General features: G+C 47.3%; 1 protein-coding gene across 1 annotated transcript in view; it reads right to left on the bottom strand.

The window, feature by feature from the left end:
• VWA2 (von Willebrand factor A domain containing 2) overlaps positions 1–13,132 on the bottom strand; it is a 45,255-nt gene extending 32,123 nt beyond the window's left edge. The window contains 5 exon segments of the mRNA XM_065893883.1: positions 850–911; positions 913–960; positions 6,791–6,924; positions 8,249–8,323; positions 13,081–13,132. Coding sequence (XP_065749955.1) covers positions 850–911; positions 913–960; positions 6,791–6,924; positions 8,249–8,323; positions 13,081–13,132 — 371 coding nt within the window.
• Positions 13,133–13,560: the final 428 nt, after the last annotated feature.

The following is a 13,560-nucleotide window of genomic DNA, read 5'->3' on the forward strand; positions in this document are numbered from 1 at the left end:
ATATGTGTATGTATATAAGACACATATATAAAATATTTATACATAGGGCTTCCCTGGTGGCGCAGTGGTTGAGAGTCCGCCTGCCGATGCAGGGGACACGGGTTCGTGCCCCGGTCCGCGAAGATCCCACGTGCCGCGGAGCGGCTGGGCCCATGAGCCATGGCCGCTGAGCCTGCGCGTCTGGAGCCTGTGCTCCGCAACGCGAGAGGCCACAACAGTGAGAGGCCCGTGCACAAAAAAAAAAAAAAAAAAATTTATACATAAAATATATGTATACACATATATATATGTGCATATACACACATCAGCTGACTTGTGCGTAAAATTATGACTCATTACATATATATATATATTTACAGGATGTATGTGTATGAGCACACAAACAGAAATGCATCATTTTTAAAGAGCTCTCAGTAACAGAGGGCCACTTACTCTTTTTAGATCACAAAAATGAGGCTCCAAGAAGCATGGCGAATTCTCCTGGCTGTGTGGTCACCAGGGACGGAACTGGGAGAAGGACCCAGGGTTCTTCCTACCACCTCATGCTCTTAACCTGTCTCCACCTTCACTAGCCCTTTCTCCCAGCTGACAGCCACACACAGTAACAGCAAATCTTTTTTTTTTTTTAACTTGCATTAAAGTTTCCACCTGGGACATTATCATGTAATAAGGGGCAGCTTTGAGAAGGGAATTCTTATCACCCGCTGCGCTCTGCTGGGCTTTTGGAAGGCGGGCCACAGCCTCTCTCTCTGTGAGGTCAAGAGCAGGCCCAACCCTTCAAGGGATGATTCTGAGAGCAGCTAGCTTCATCCTAACCACGGCAGTATCTGATCATCTGATCGTACTTACTTGAAAACCATCCTCTTGATTCTTGCCTTCACTTCCTGTTGGGTTGAAAATGCATCCAATGGGGAATTCCAGATGAGGGGCGGAACTGAACTGGACTGCTCCCACCCTGACCTGCAGTGGGAGACAGTGGGCCCAGGGGCCCGAGAGCAGGGTCAATTCACAAACATCTCTAAGAGGAAAGAAGGGACGAGAAAGGTTAACGACGCTGCCTCCTGCCCACTCACAAATACCAGTGCTGGTATTTCTCTCCTTAAAAGAAGGTTCCAAAGACTGAGAGGACAATCTGGAAGGAGACGGTCACATCTGCCCGTGCTCCACAATGACCACCACCAATTCGACCCCCATTCCGACAGCTCTCTTGGCGGAGCTGTGAGCTTTAGGGTCTCTGCTCACACTTACTGCCTCCCAGGTGTAAGCACTGTTTTAAGCCTTCTCAACTCTTTATTTCATTTAACCCACAGAGGTGCTATTCCTACCCACATTACTGCCGGAGAAACTAAAACCAAGAGGATACAGGTCTGGCCCAGGGCTAGTAAGACAGGAGCGCGGCCTTTGGGCTTGGTGCCTGTGATCTTCACTAAACCTGTTAGGCCGATCACCTTCTCAGCCAGCACACGACTTCAGCTAAACCCCCAACCAGGGGTGTCACAGAAGCTATCCGCAGCCACCACACATCCATCCTTGGTTGGGGGGCCCGCCCTTCCAGGCCTCCTCCTGCCAAGCTAGGGAAAGGCCAGCTCTCCAGGCCACAGTCAGACTGGGGGACAAGCAGCTTCCTAACCGGAGACGAGCGCTATTGGAGCTGAAGTATCGGAGGTTATGAGAGCCACTGGCGAGTCCTGATTTTGCATCCTCATTCAGAAGGCCATGGGAGAAAATCCAATGCCTTACAAAACTGGAGAAGGGAAACTGAGTAAAGTCATTCCCTGGATCCTTAAGATTAGTGTATGTCAAGCAGAGAAGGGTTTAAACATTTAAGCTTCCTCTTGAGGGCCTAACCCCTGCACCTAGTCATTGGCTCTCTAAACTCCTGGAGAAACTACATTCTCAGTTACTTATTCCCACAATTAACCCCGATTCTGGCCAAGACTGCAAATGGGCCAAGTGATTCATATTTAAACAACAACGCTGATTTTTTTCCTGCTCTGTGAGTTCCTTCACTGCTGATTCCTTAACAGGCCTGGCGCTTGGGAGCCGATCAAAGCACTTGGCCACACCATGCCAGCTGCATCTGCTTCCAGGGAGCACAGCCCATTGGACCTTCCTCCCACAGGAAGTTCTGAGGAGGAGCTGTTGGGAATCTTAAATAGGAAGAAATTTAAGTCTTGGGTGGGCATGTGAGGGAGAGGGACACCGGAAAGCAGAGTAGTAGAGAACCTCAGGAAGGAGTTTCTGAAAAGCGACCTGTTTAAAATCTCCCTTGAATTTAGCATGTGATAAAGGGAGCATCTCAAACCACTGGGAAAAGATGGTACATTCAGTAAGTGATATTGGGACAACTGGATAGCCATCTGCAAAAGAATAAAGGATAAATTGCAAATGGATTCAAGATTGAAATGTCAAAAATGTAACCATAGAAGTTCTAGAAAACTTGGGAGAATTCCTTCGTAACTTCAAAGTAGAAAAGACTTGCAATCCAGCAGTCGTAAAGGAAAACTGATAAATCTGACTACGTGAAGACAACTTCTACAGGGCAAAACATACCATAACACAACCAAAAAATGAAGACAAAATGAAGTTATTTGCAACTCACGTCAGAGACAAAGGGTTAGTTTCCCCAATATATAGAGAGTGTCTAGGAATTGATATGTGTAAAGACCAACAATCCAACAGAAAAATGGGCCAAGGCTATGAACAGAGATCACAGAACAGGAAATACAAAACGGCTCTTTAATAAGAAAAGATGCTTGATCGTGTTGCACTGAGATGTAGCAAAAAGCCAGATAACAATGTTTGCAGGGGGAAACCAGTATTCTCAAACACTGCTATAAGAACATAAATGTTATGGCATCCATAGAGAGAAATGTCAATATTTATTGAAAATTACTAATGCATGGGGCTATCGGGAATTTATCCTACAGCTATATACTTTTACATGTGTGAAATGACATATTTACAAGCTCACAATATATTTGTAATAGTGGATGTCCATCAATAAGGGTTGGTTAACTAAACCTTGGTAAATCCTTACAATGGAACATAAATCAGCTATAAAAAATGATAGTGTATATGCCTATATTAAGACCTATATTACCTATCTACCTAGATATGGAAAGACTTCCAAGATAATGTGAAGAGAAAAAGGCAAGGGATAAAACTGTATGTATAGCATGCTAACCTTTGTGTTAAAAGGACAAAAATTAGAATATATATTCATATTGCTTATATTTGCATGAAGCGATTCTGTAAGGACGCTCAAGACAGCAGGGGGACGGGGCTGGGCAAATAGAAAATGTGTGACTGGGAGAGATATTTTTCATTGAATATCTTCTTTTTTTGGAACCATGTGAATGAATGAATTAGTTTAAAAACTCTCTTGAGACCAACAGCTGGGTGTATTTATTTAAATTAAACAGGAAGGAGCCAACTTCAAAACAAAACAAGATGGAAACAGCTTGAGTCAGTAGTCAAGGCATTTAATTTAATTGGTGGTTTGGGAGCCAAATAGTCACCTTGTATCTTCAGTTTACTGTATGCTCAGAAGCAAGCCCGCCCAGATTTCTCACCACACTGTAATCACTCTGCTGCAATCATTATATTAGAGCCAGGAAGTGAACTTCTCAGCTTAAGGGTTGAGAGGAAGACTTTTTCAACACCTTAAATCCAGAACAGAGCCTCCATAAAAAGCCTTAATTTATAGCTACTTAAAAATTTCTTCCTGGAAAGTAAAATTAGGTGCAAATCAAATCCCTTGTACATGGAGATAAGACGATGACACCAAAATGCAGCAGCAAACACACAAAACCTGAAGCCACAAGTCAGACTGAAGCGTCTGAAATCACCCTAATGCAAAAACCCTTCGCTAGCAATTCCATCGAGTCTGAGCCGCTTGGAGGTGGAGGTTCTCATTTGCTCGTGAAATAGACACCCAACTCCTTTGCTCAACAGGTCTTGCTGTGAGAAAGTTTTCTCAGGACAAGCCAAATACAGTTCCCTCAACACCCAGGCTATGTCCTCTTAATAAAAGAGAGCCGCTAGGCACCCTCTTTCCCATGAAAATGATAATCAGGTTCCCTCACATGGAAAAGTCCAGGCCTCTCAATGTTCTGTCTCCTTGCTGTGGGCACCGTCTGGTTTGCCAATATCTAACCTAAAAAATGCCACATTCTAGACATGGTTTGGCAACATTGAGATTAAATTCCCTGAAATCTGGGGACCTGTGTGTTGAGATAGTTGCTCTCAACAGCACCACCCATCAAGTGTTTCTGTCATAGTTTTCTTACCCTCTCTTTGAGGATGCTGAATTCCATCAGCACCCACCACTTCCACATACACAGATACACATACACACACCACCATGTTGCCTGCTGTCCACGTGCTACGTGGTTGTGACAGCAGAATGTGAAGTCCTGGGCTGAGAGTCAAGAGCACCAGTTCTTCCAAGCTGAGCTCTCTTCTAAGATTGCTGTGTGACCCTAGGCAGTCACTTAGCCTCTCTGAGCCTGTTTCTTCAGTTGTAAAACATTCTCTAATAATCCATACAACTCTTCCCTTCCAACCTGCCATCCGCTGGGGTCTCCAGGTCACCCATTTCAGGACATATTATATCCATGCCAAGGTCAACAGTGTTTGATCTTTATGGCTCTTCCTCCATGAAAAAATTAGTGAAACTTCATAGAGAATCACTTCCTTTCAAAATCAGGGCCCTGTGTGTAGGAGGGTAGAGATTCAGCTGCCCTTGGCCCTGACCCTCTGAGGGTCTGTGATGGGATGACTACACGGTTGGAACTTCCAGGCTGTTCATGCCTCGATGGAATGATGTCAGCTATAACCATGCAAGACAGCCTGAGGTCCAGGGTAATGTGCTCACTCTCCACAAATGACATGTCATTCTGGAGAAAATCTGGCCCTCGTTAAAAGCCATTATTTTGCTCCTAAATCCTAGAAGTTTTTCTAGGATTAACCCAGGAATGCCATCTTGGAAAACCACTTTCTTCCCCGACCTGTATGTGACTAGCCCCTAATTCAAGTAATTATAGCTTTCCAGACCAAAATGCCCTCCTTAAATTTACTTGATTTTTGAGTCAGTTCACGTGGTTCAAAATCCATAAAGTATAAAGACGTCTAATACCGATGGGCCTCCCTCTGGACTTGTGCTCCATCTGCTCAGTTCCCACCCTCTCCCTCAATGGGAAACCGCTGCTCTTAGCCTCTTACAAATCCCTCCAGAGTTTCTTCATGCACATACAAATATAAACACAGACTCTTTTCATCTCAATTTTTCATAAAAGGTAACACATTATACATACCATTTGCACCTTTTTTTTTTGCGGTACCCGGGCCTCTCACTGTTGTGGCCTCCCCCTTTGCGGAGCACAGGCTCCGGACCTGCAGGCTCAGCGGCCATGGCTCACGGGCCCAGCTGCTCCGCGGCATGTGGGATCATCCCGGACCGGGGCACGAACCCGTGTCCCCTGCATCGGCAGGCGGACTCTCAACCACTGCACCACCAGGGAAGCCCTACACCTTATTTTTATACTCAATTTGTTTTGGTGTCTTTCCACATCAGCGATTTTCCTCATTTACTTTCTAAAGCTGCCCTGTGTTTCATTATATGAAGACACCATAATAGATTTACCTGTCCCCTGTGAGCAGGCCTTTGGGTTGCCTGAAATCTTTTACAATTACAAACAACACTGCAATGAATAACTTCATATGTGCATTATTTTGCACCTGTGGGAGTATCTGTAGAATAAAATACTGAGTCAAAGGGTCCCAGCCTTTGTAATTTTGACACTGTTATTACAGATTCCTCTATAGAGAGGTTGCACATTCCCACCAGCAGTGCATGAGAACACCGGTTTCCTACAGACTTGCCAATGGAGCATGACACCAAACTTTGGATTTTTGCTAATCTAGTTAAGTGAAAAATGGTATATCGGTCAGAGATTTGCTATTACATTGAGTGAGGTTGGGCATCTTTTCCTATGTCAAAGGGCCATCTACGTTTCATTTTCTGGGAACTATCTGTGTTCACTGCCTGTTTTTCTGTTGAGTTGTTCCAAAATGCCCCTTTAGCAACAAGAGCCACAGCTAGGGCACTGCTGACATTTAAGACTTGCTATTTGAAACAAGGAAGAACAAGAAATGAAGATACTGGCTGGATTGATTAGCCAGGAGCTGTTCCTTTCAAGTGAACAGAGAGGGTAGGAGCTGTGTTTCATATTACGACTCTAGTCTTCAGAGGCAGTTATAGTTTTTGTCTGCCAGCATGCTTTCTTTTTCCCACTGTTCTGCAAACACAACCTCTCTTTCCAGTGGGAAATCCAAGTGTTCATCCCCACTGCAAGAATGAGGATGAGCACATGACTCAGGTTTGGCCAGACAAGCTCTTCCCTTTGACTTCTGTGATTGGTCAAGGGATTGTCATGTGACCTATGCCCGTCCAATCAGAGCCCTCCCTGGGACTGCTGCCAGTTCTACACGTAAGAAGTCTACTTTCTTTTTCCTGGGGTGACTACCTTGAGGGACAATGTAGGGCAACTTTGCTATGTAAGGAAAACCTGCCTGGGAAGGAAGCCAACAGAGGGAAGCAAAATGAAGAGGAGGAGAAAAAGAGAGGGATTGAGTCCCCGGATCCCACTGTGCCTAGAACCAGGATTCACCTCCTTAGTCTTCCTGGTTCCACAAGCCAGTAAATGCCCTCTTCTGCTTAAGACAGAATTTCTGTCACTTGCAGCCAAAGACACCCTCATACAAAGACAACGAGACTTGCACTCACCCTCCTGGGGTTGATGTCCAGAGCATCACAGACCGTGACGGCAAAGTGCTTGGACCTTTCAAAGCTCCCTTTCCCAACGCTGTGAGAGCCATGGATCAGAAACAGGACGTCCGCCACAGCCGAGCACCACATCACTAGGGGAGAGGGGGACAGAATGGGTGACAATCAGCTTCCCTACAGTCTGGTCCCCAAAAGATCTTACTCCCAAAGCAGAGTGGAGGCGGAAACAACCTTGTGGTGGGTCAAGCTCCTCTAAGCCCAATGGGGGAAATAACACTGTAGAAGTTCTGGGCCAGAGGCAGCCCTCCTCTGCAGTAGGGAGCACCCACCTACCATGAGCACAACTCATGAAAGTCTGTATAATAATGGAAGAGTCTAATTCAACAACACTAACTGAGCCGTATGAGAGGAGGGGCTACTGGGCCAGTGAGGGACACCCAAGAGCCTTGGTTCCTGCCCTCAGGGGTCACAATCTTGTCTGGGACACAGCCAGGCACCCTGGTTCATATGACTGCATTACCCAAGAGTCTACGTAATGATAACCAGCACTGACTGCATCTTTCCTATATGCCGGGTGCTGCTTTAAACACTTTATATGTACTAATTTATTTAATTCTCATAACCACCTTGAGATATACTATTTCTTTATTTTTCAACAGTTATATTGAGATAATATTCACATACCACACCAGTCACCCATTTAAAGTACACACTTCAATGGATTTTAGTGTATTCACAGATGTATTTATCACCGTCACAATCAATTTTAGAACATTTTCCATCTCCTCAAAAGGAAACCCTGTACTCTTTAGCTATCAGCTCTCTAGCCCCCTACCCCCACCCCTAAACAGACTTACAATCTGCATTCCCATTGGAGAGATAAGGAGAGCAGGGCACAGGGAAATTCAGGAATTTCCTAAGGCCAAAGTACCAGAAAAGTGGTGGAGCCGGGAATCAAACTGAGGCTGTCCACAGGTGTGGCTCCAGAGTCCACACCCTATCACCTCACCAGGAAGATGCAAGAGAGAAGAAGTCAGAGAAGCACCAGTGAGAAGGCGCCACCTGGTAGCACCGTGCAAGGGGGATTTCACCAGAGAGGGAGGGAAGGGACTGCAGGGTCCCTAGGAGTGGGCGGGTGTGGCTTGAGCATGTGGAGGGGATGACGAGCAGGGAGGAAGAGAAGGAATATGGCAGCAGACGAGGCTGGTTGCGTAGATGGTGGTCACACAACAGAAGACCTTGAAGCACGGGCCAAGAAATTTGGCAACAGGGATCTTCCTAGGGTTTTTAACCAGGAGAGGAACTTGGTCAGACCCCTGTTTGGGGAAAATAACTCTGGCCACAGCATGAAAGAAGACAGGAGTGGGGCAGAAACTGTCCGGAGTAACATGGCTTCTCGAGTCCATCACACAGAGGCTGAAGTAGGTGTTTGGAGGGTTAAGTAAAACGTGGGCTTACTTTTGCTGGCGACTGAAATCTTCCCAATGGTCTGCTTGCTCACATGGACTTCCTGAAGAGGGAGGGATGGGGGCACTAGGAGAGAAAACACCAGAAGCAGTCATTACAAGGCAGAGAGGGGAGGAGTCTTAGTCTCCACGTTATAATGACCAGAACAAATGGGTCACAAGAGAGAAAACAGGAATGTGAAAGAGTTTAATGATATTGTATCTTAAAAATTACCAGATGGATAACATAAATAATTCCCTCCGCCCCCACCAATTGCCCCACTTCTATCAGGTATCTTTGCATTTAAATGTGGGTATTTTGAAGAGAAAAATTTAAAAGATATATGGGGGGATATAGAGAGCCTGTGAGAGCATAATAACTGAGTGCCCCTCTGGGGTGTAGCATCTTGCCATAAACATTAACCTTGGATATGAACAGACAATTCATAGAACAAAGAGAATTCATAGAAAAGCACAAGGAAAATTTTCAAACAGGTGACAAAACACTTTAACTCAAACAGTGGGATACCCTTTTAAATGTGAAATTTAGACGATCAAGTTTTAAATTTAAATATAACTGGGGAAAGATTAAATCAGGAAAAGCTTTTCCAGTGGTGACACTGTAAAGTGGTACAACCCTTTTGGAAAACAATTCAGCCAAATGAATTAAGAGCCATCAAAGTGCTTAGGCTCCACAGTATCGCACCTGGGAATTGATCCAAAGGAAAAACTACTTTAGAGAAGGGAAAATGTGCACCAAGACACTCCCTTCAATGTTACTTGTTTCAGAGGAATGATGGCGATAACAAATATCCAAAGAGATAGAACTCTCAGTAAACACTGATACATTCATTCAAAGCAATTAATATGAACAAGTGCTAAAAAGTTTTGGGGTAGAAAGTTTGTGGATACATTTTTTTTCTTCTATGTGATACCCAGTAAAATTGTAATAATGGCATATGAGCAGCCAACAACAATTTTCAAAATAAACTCTGAGGGCAGGTAACATGCCAGGTGCTGAACAGCAAGCCAACCCCGATGAAAGCTCTGAAGATGGGCTTCCCTGGTGGCGCAGTGGTTGAGAGTCCGCCTGCCGATGCAGGGGACACGGGTTCGTGACCCGGTCTGGGAAGATCCCACGTGCCGCGGAGTGGCTGGGCCCGTGAGCCATGGCTGCTGAGTCTGCGCGTCTGGAGCCTGTGCTCCGCAACGGGAGAGGCCACAGCAGTGAGAGGCCCGCGTACCGCAAAAAAAAAAAGAAAGTTCTGAAGACAGTGAGGCGCCACTTGGAGGGATTATTTGAAAAGCCAACTGTGCATGGTCACTGTCAGAAGAAGCAGACATGTAGATGCTTATAAATGTCCATGTCCACTGGATAAGCACAGTGGGCACAAAGTGAGGGTGGGCAAAGCCCAGGAGCCGGACAGGCCAGGAATGGGGCAGATGAAGGAATGTGAGATGGGGTGGGGGGGACTGCCGAGGAAAGAGGTAAAGGAGAGGGAGCTAGGCGGGGGTGGGTGTAGGGTAGCAATCACACAACACAGGGAAGCTGGGCTCAGGGGGATTTGCCCCTGCCAGGAAGGTGACCAGGAGGAGGACACCAAAAAATGATGTCAGGTTCTGGGGGGCATGCTTCTCGTTGGCAGCACCCCCTGGAGCTCATTAGGCCAGGGGTCCCCAACCCCCGGGCCATGGACCAGTACTGGTCCATGACCAGTTAGGAACCAGACTGCACAGCGGGAGGTGAGCGGCAGGCAGGCAAGTGAGCGAAGCTTCATCTGTATTTAGAGCCGCTCCCCATTGCTCGCGTTACCGCCTGAGCTCCGCCTCCTGTCAGCATTATGGTGAGTTGTATAATTATTTCATTATATATTACAATGTAATAATAATAGAAATAAAGTGCATAATAAATGTAATGCTCTTGAATCACCCCGAAACCATCCCCCTCCATGTGGGTCCGTGGAAAAACTGTCTTCCACAAAACCAGTCTCTGGAGCCAAAAAGGTTGGGGACCACTGCATTAAGCAACTACCCCCTTGGCTGGTCCCAGCTCCACCTTCTGTGGCTCCTCTACATTCACTAGTCCCTGAAAAACAAACTAAACCAGTGTCTACTTCTCCCCCGACCGTATCTGAGTTCCTGCTCACCTGATATGCCCTCCCCTTAATCTCTACTCGAGTAGAAGATGGTTCTAGGCCAAAATGCCAAACCAGTCATTAGCTCCACAGTCAAAAGCTGTCAGACAAGTAAGTAGATGTCATGAAGTCCAAGAAAGTCCGCCACTGCCATTTTGCCACCAGAGGGAGAAACAAGACATAAACTACAATACAGACGGTAGACTGAATTAAAGAAAAAAAAATCCTCCACTTCCATAAAACACACGGCAGATGCTGGGACAGAAGCAGAGGCAACACTTAGCCCCAAACTCCAAAAACAAAAGATCACAAAAATCACTCAGTAATTCAGCAAATTGGTCCTCCAGAAAATGGAGGCTTTCTGCGTCAGTGCACTCGACATCATCAAGATCTTGTCAACCTGGGGGGGCTCCTGCTGCAGCCCATCCCGTGATGCGGTGCAGCTCCCATGAGCCCTGCACCCCCGGAAGTTCTCCGAGGGCAGGAACACCTCCACCTGTCCTCCACAGAGCCCAGCCCAGCTCTCTGCACACAGTTTGGCCAAATGAATTAAGAACTATAAAAATGCTCACATCCTTTGACCCTGCAGTCAAAGCCAGTAGGCACTAAGCTTTCCTGAATGAGCCCATGAATTACTGGCAAAGGGTCCAGGAGCTAAGGAATCCATCTTACCAGCAAATTCTCCAGCTGGAGGCAGACCAGCCATCGCCCCGGATGGGAGGGAGGAGGCGCTCCGTGACCAGAGGCCACTCACTACAGATGTGACTCAGCTAATGTAACTCCGCACCATGTGCCCAGCTGTCCTGGCGGGTGCCAGGCTTCAGGTGAGGCGTCCTTCAGGGGAGCGGGTACCGGGGTGATGTCCCCACTGCGCCCCTGTGAAACCACCTCAGGACTCTGCAGAAGTCCCCCTTGGAACAGGGAGCTGATGAACGTGTGACCGTTGTTTCCTCTCCCAACCAAGTCAGCCCACACCTCTGAGGACCACCTGCCTGGGGAGGGCGGGGGCAATGGGTGGTGATAAGAAGCTGGATGGGGAGGGGATGGAGTGGGTGTCGGGTTTTCATCTCAGCCCTGCTACTGATAGCTGTGCAGCCCCAGGCAAATCACAGAACCTCTCTGGGCCTCCCCTGCCTCATCTGTACAACCTAGGGGTGGTCAGATCAAGTGCCCTGTAAACGGGACAGGCTACAGAGGGTAAAGTTCCACGATGAGCTAGAACAGAACCTTTACTGTGCCTGGGCCCCCAGGGACCGCATTCGGGCCCTGTCCCCAAACACATCTCATCTCTCCCCAGTTCCTTGGCCATGAAGCTACTGTGTTACATTCAGCACCTACATGGCTTCAAGAGAGGGGATAGGCAGGCTGGGCAAGCACACCCTTCTTCCAGCCTCTCTTATCTCCCTGAGGCTCTGGAGAACAGGCAGGTGGTGACAGCAGCCCACGAGCAGAGTGTACCCCTACTCACAGAAACAAAGAGCAGGGAAGAATTGGAAGAGAGCCTCAGAGACCGCAAGAGGACCCTGGGCTAGCCTCAGCCAGTCACCCAGCCCACTGGTTCTTACTCGTTGGACGACAATCCACAGAACACACTATTCCTTTCTACCATCTCATATTTCAGAGGGGCTAGAACTTGGGAGGGCCAAAGTGGGAAGTAAACAGAAAATTGATCTGCTCCATTATTCATTCATTAATCTGCTTCTTGAGCACCTACTATGTGCCAAGCTCAGTGCTGGGAGCCAAGATCACACAGTAAGTGGTGAAGGAAGAATAGGCAGAGTCTCTTTCTCATGGAGCTTATGTCCAGTGGAGAAGATGGACATCATTTTTTAAAAATTCACACAGAAATAAACTCATATCTGTGTTAAGTGCTACACAGCAGAGGAACTCAACACTACAGGAGGTTTTAATAGGGGGATCTGACCTGATCTGGGGGTCCAGGAGGAACTGTGTTGGGTGCTGGAAGATGCATAGGAGTTGACCAGAAGAGCAGTGTTGGGGTGAGGCGATGATCCAGGCAGAGAGGCCACCGTAACTGAGAACCCCTAAGGTGGGAGGGAGCAAGGGTGCTGGGCAGGCCTGGAAGGAGTGTGGGCTGCAACACAAAGGGTGGACAGAGGGGGCTCCAGAGGGGACACCAGGTGGCATGGGATCAGATCAGGCAGGGCCTCTTTTTTTTTTTAATTTCTTTTTTTGATGTGGACCATTTTTTGAAGTCTTTATTGAATTTGTTACAATATTGATTCCTTTTTTTTTTTTTATGTTTTGTTTTTTTGTCCCCAGGGCATGTGGGATCTTAGCTCCCCGATCAGGGATCAAACCCGCACCCCTTGCATTGCAAGTTGAAGTCTTAACCACTGGACCGCCAGGAAGTCCCAGGCAGGGCCTCTTAAGAGCAACAGGATATCACTTAAAAGTTTCAGGTAGGAGATGGGAGTGGAGAGGGGCCCAGACATGATTAGATTTGCATTTTGAAATGGCTGATGTGTGAAAAACAGGATGGATGGGAACCAGGAGAACCCAAGGAGACCAGTCAGGAGGCTACTGCAGTGGTCCAAACACCAGATGATGGGGCTTAGAGTAGGCAGGTGGCCGTGGAGTGGAGAAACACAAATGCACTCGAGAACTTTACAAGTTAAAATCAACAGGATGTGAGGCAAATCAAACCCCTGAACACCTTAACCCTCGCCCCACAACCAAGAACATTTACCTTCAGCAAACAGGAAAATGCAGATGGCTTCCAGCAACAGGAAAGAGGGCATGTTGATATAACTATAGGGCCAGGACAAGAAAATAAAGCATCAGCTATCAGCTCTGTGAGTTCCTCAAGTCACACCTCCAAACAAGACCACAACGGCTCGGCCTCTCCCAGGGCACAGATATGACCCTAGAGGCTGCTCCTTGCCATGACAACTACAGTAGCCTGGAGCAGACTCAAATCCCCAAAAGCCAGGGAAGACTACTCCAGTGACTCTGATTTTTTTTTTTTTTTTTTTTGCGGTACACGGGCCTCTCACTGTTGTGGCCTCTCCCGTTGCAGAGCACAGGCTCCGGACGCGCAGGTTCAGCGGCCACGGCTCACGGGCCCAGCCGCTCCGCAGCACGTGGGATCCTCCCGGACGGGGACACGAACCCGTGTCCCCTGCATTGGCAGGCGGACTCTCAACCACTGCGCCACCAGGGAAGCCCC

The sequence above is a fragment of the Phocoena phocoena genome, chromosome 16 (genome assembly GCF_963924675.1).
Source record: "Phocoena phocoena chromosome 16, mPhoPho1.1, whole genome shotgun sequence".
NCBI lineage: Eukaryota > Metazoa > Chordata > Mammalia > Artiodactyla > Phocoenidae > Phocoena > Phocoena phocoena.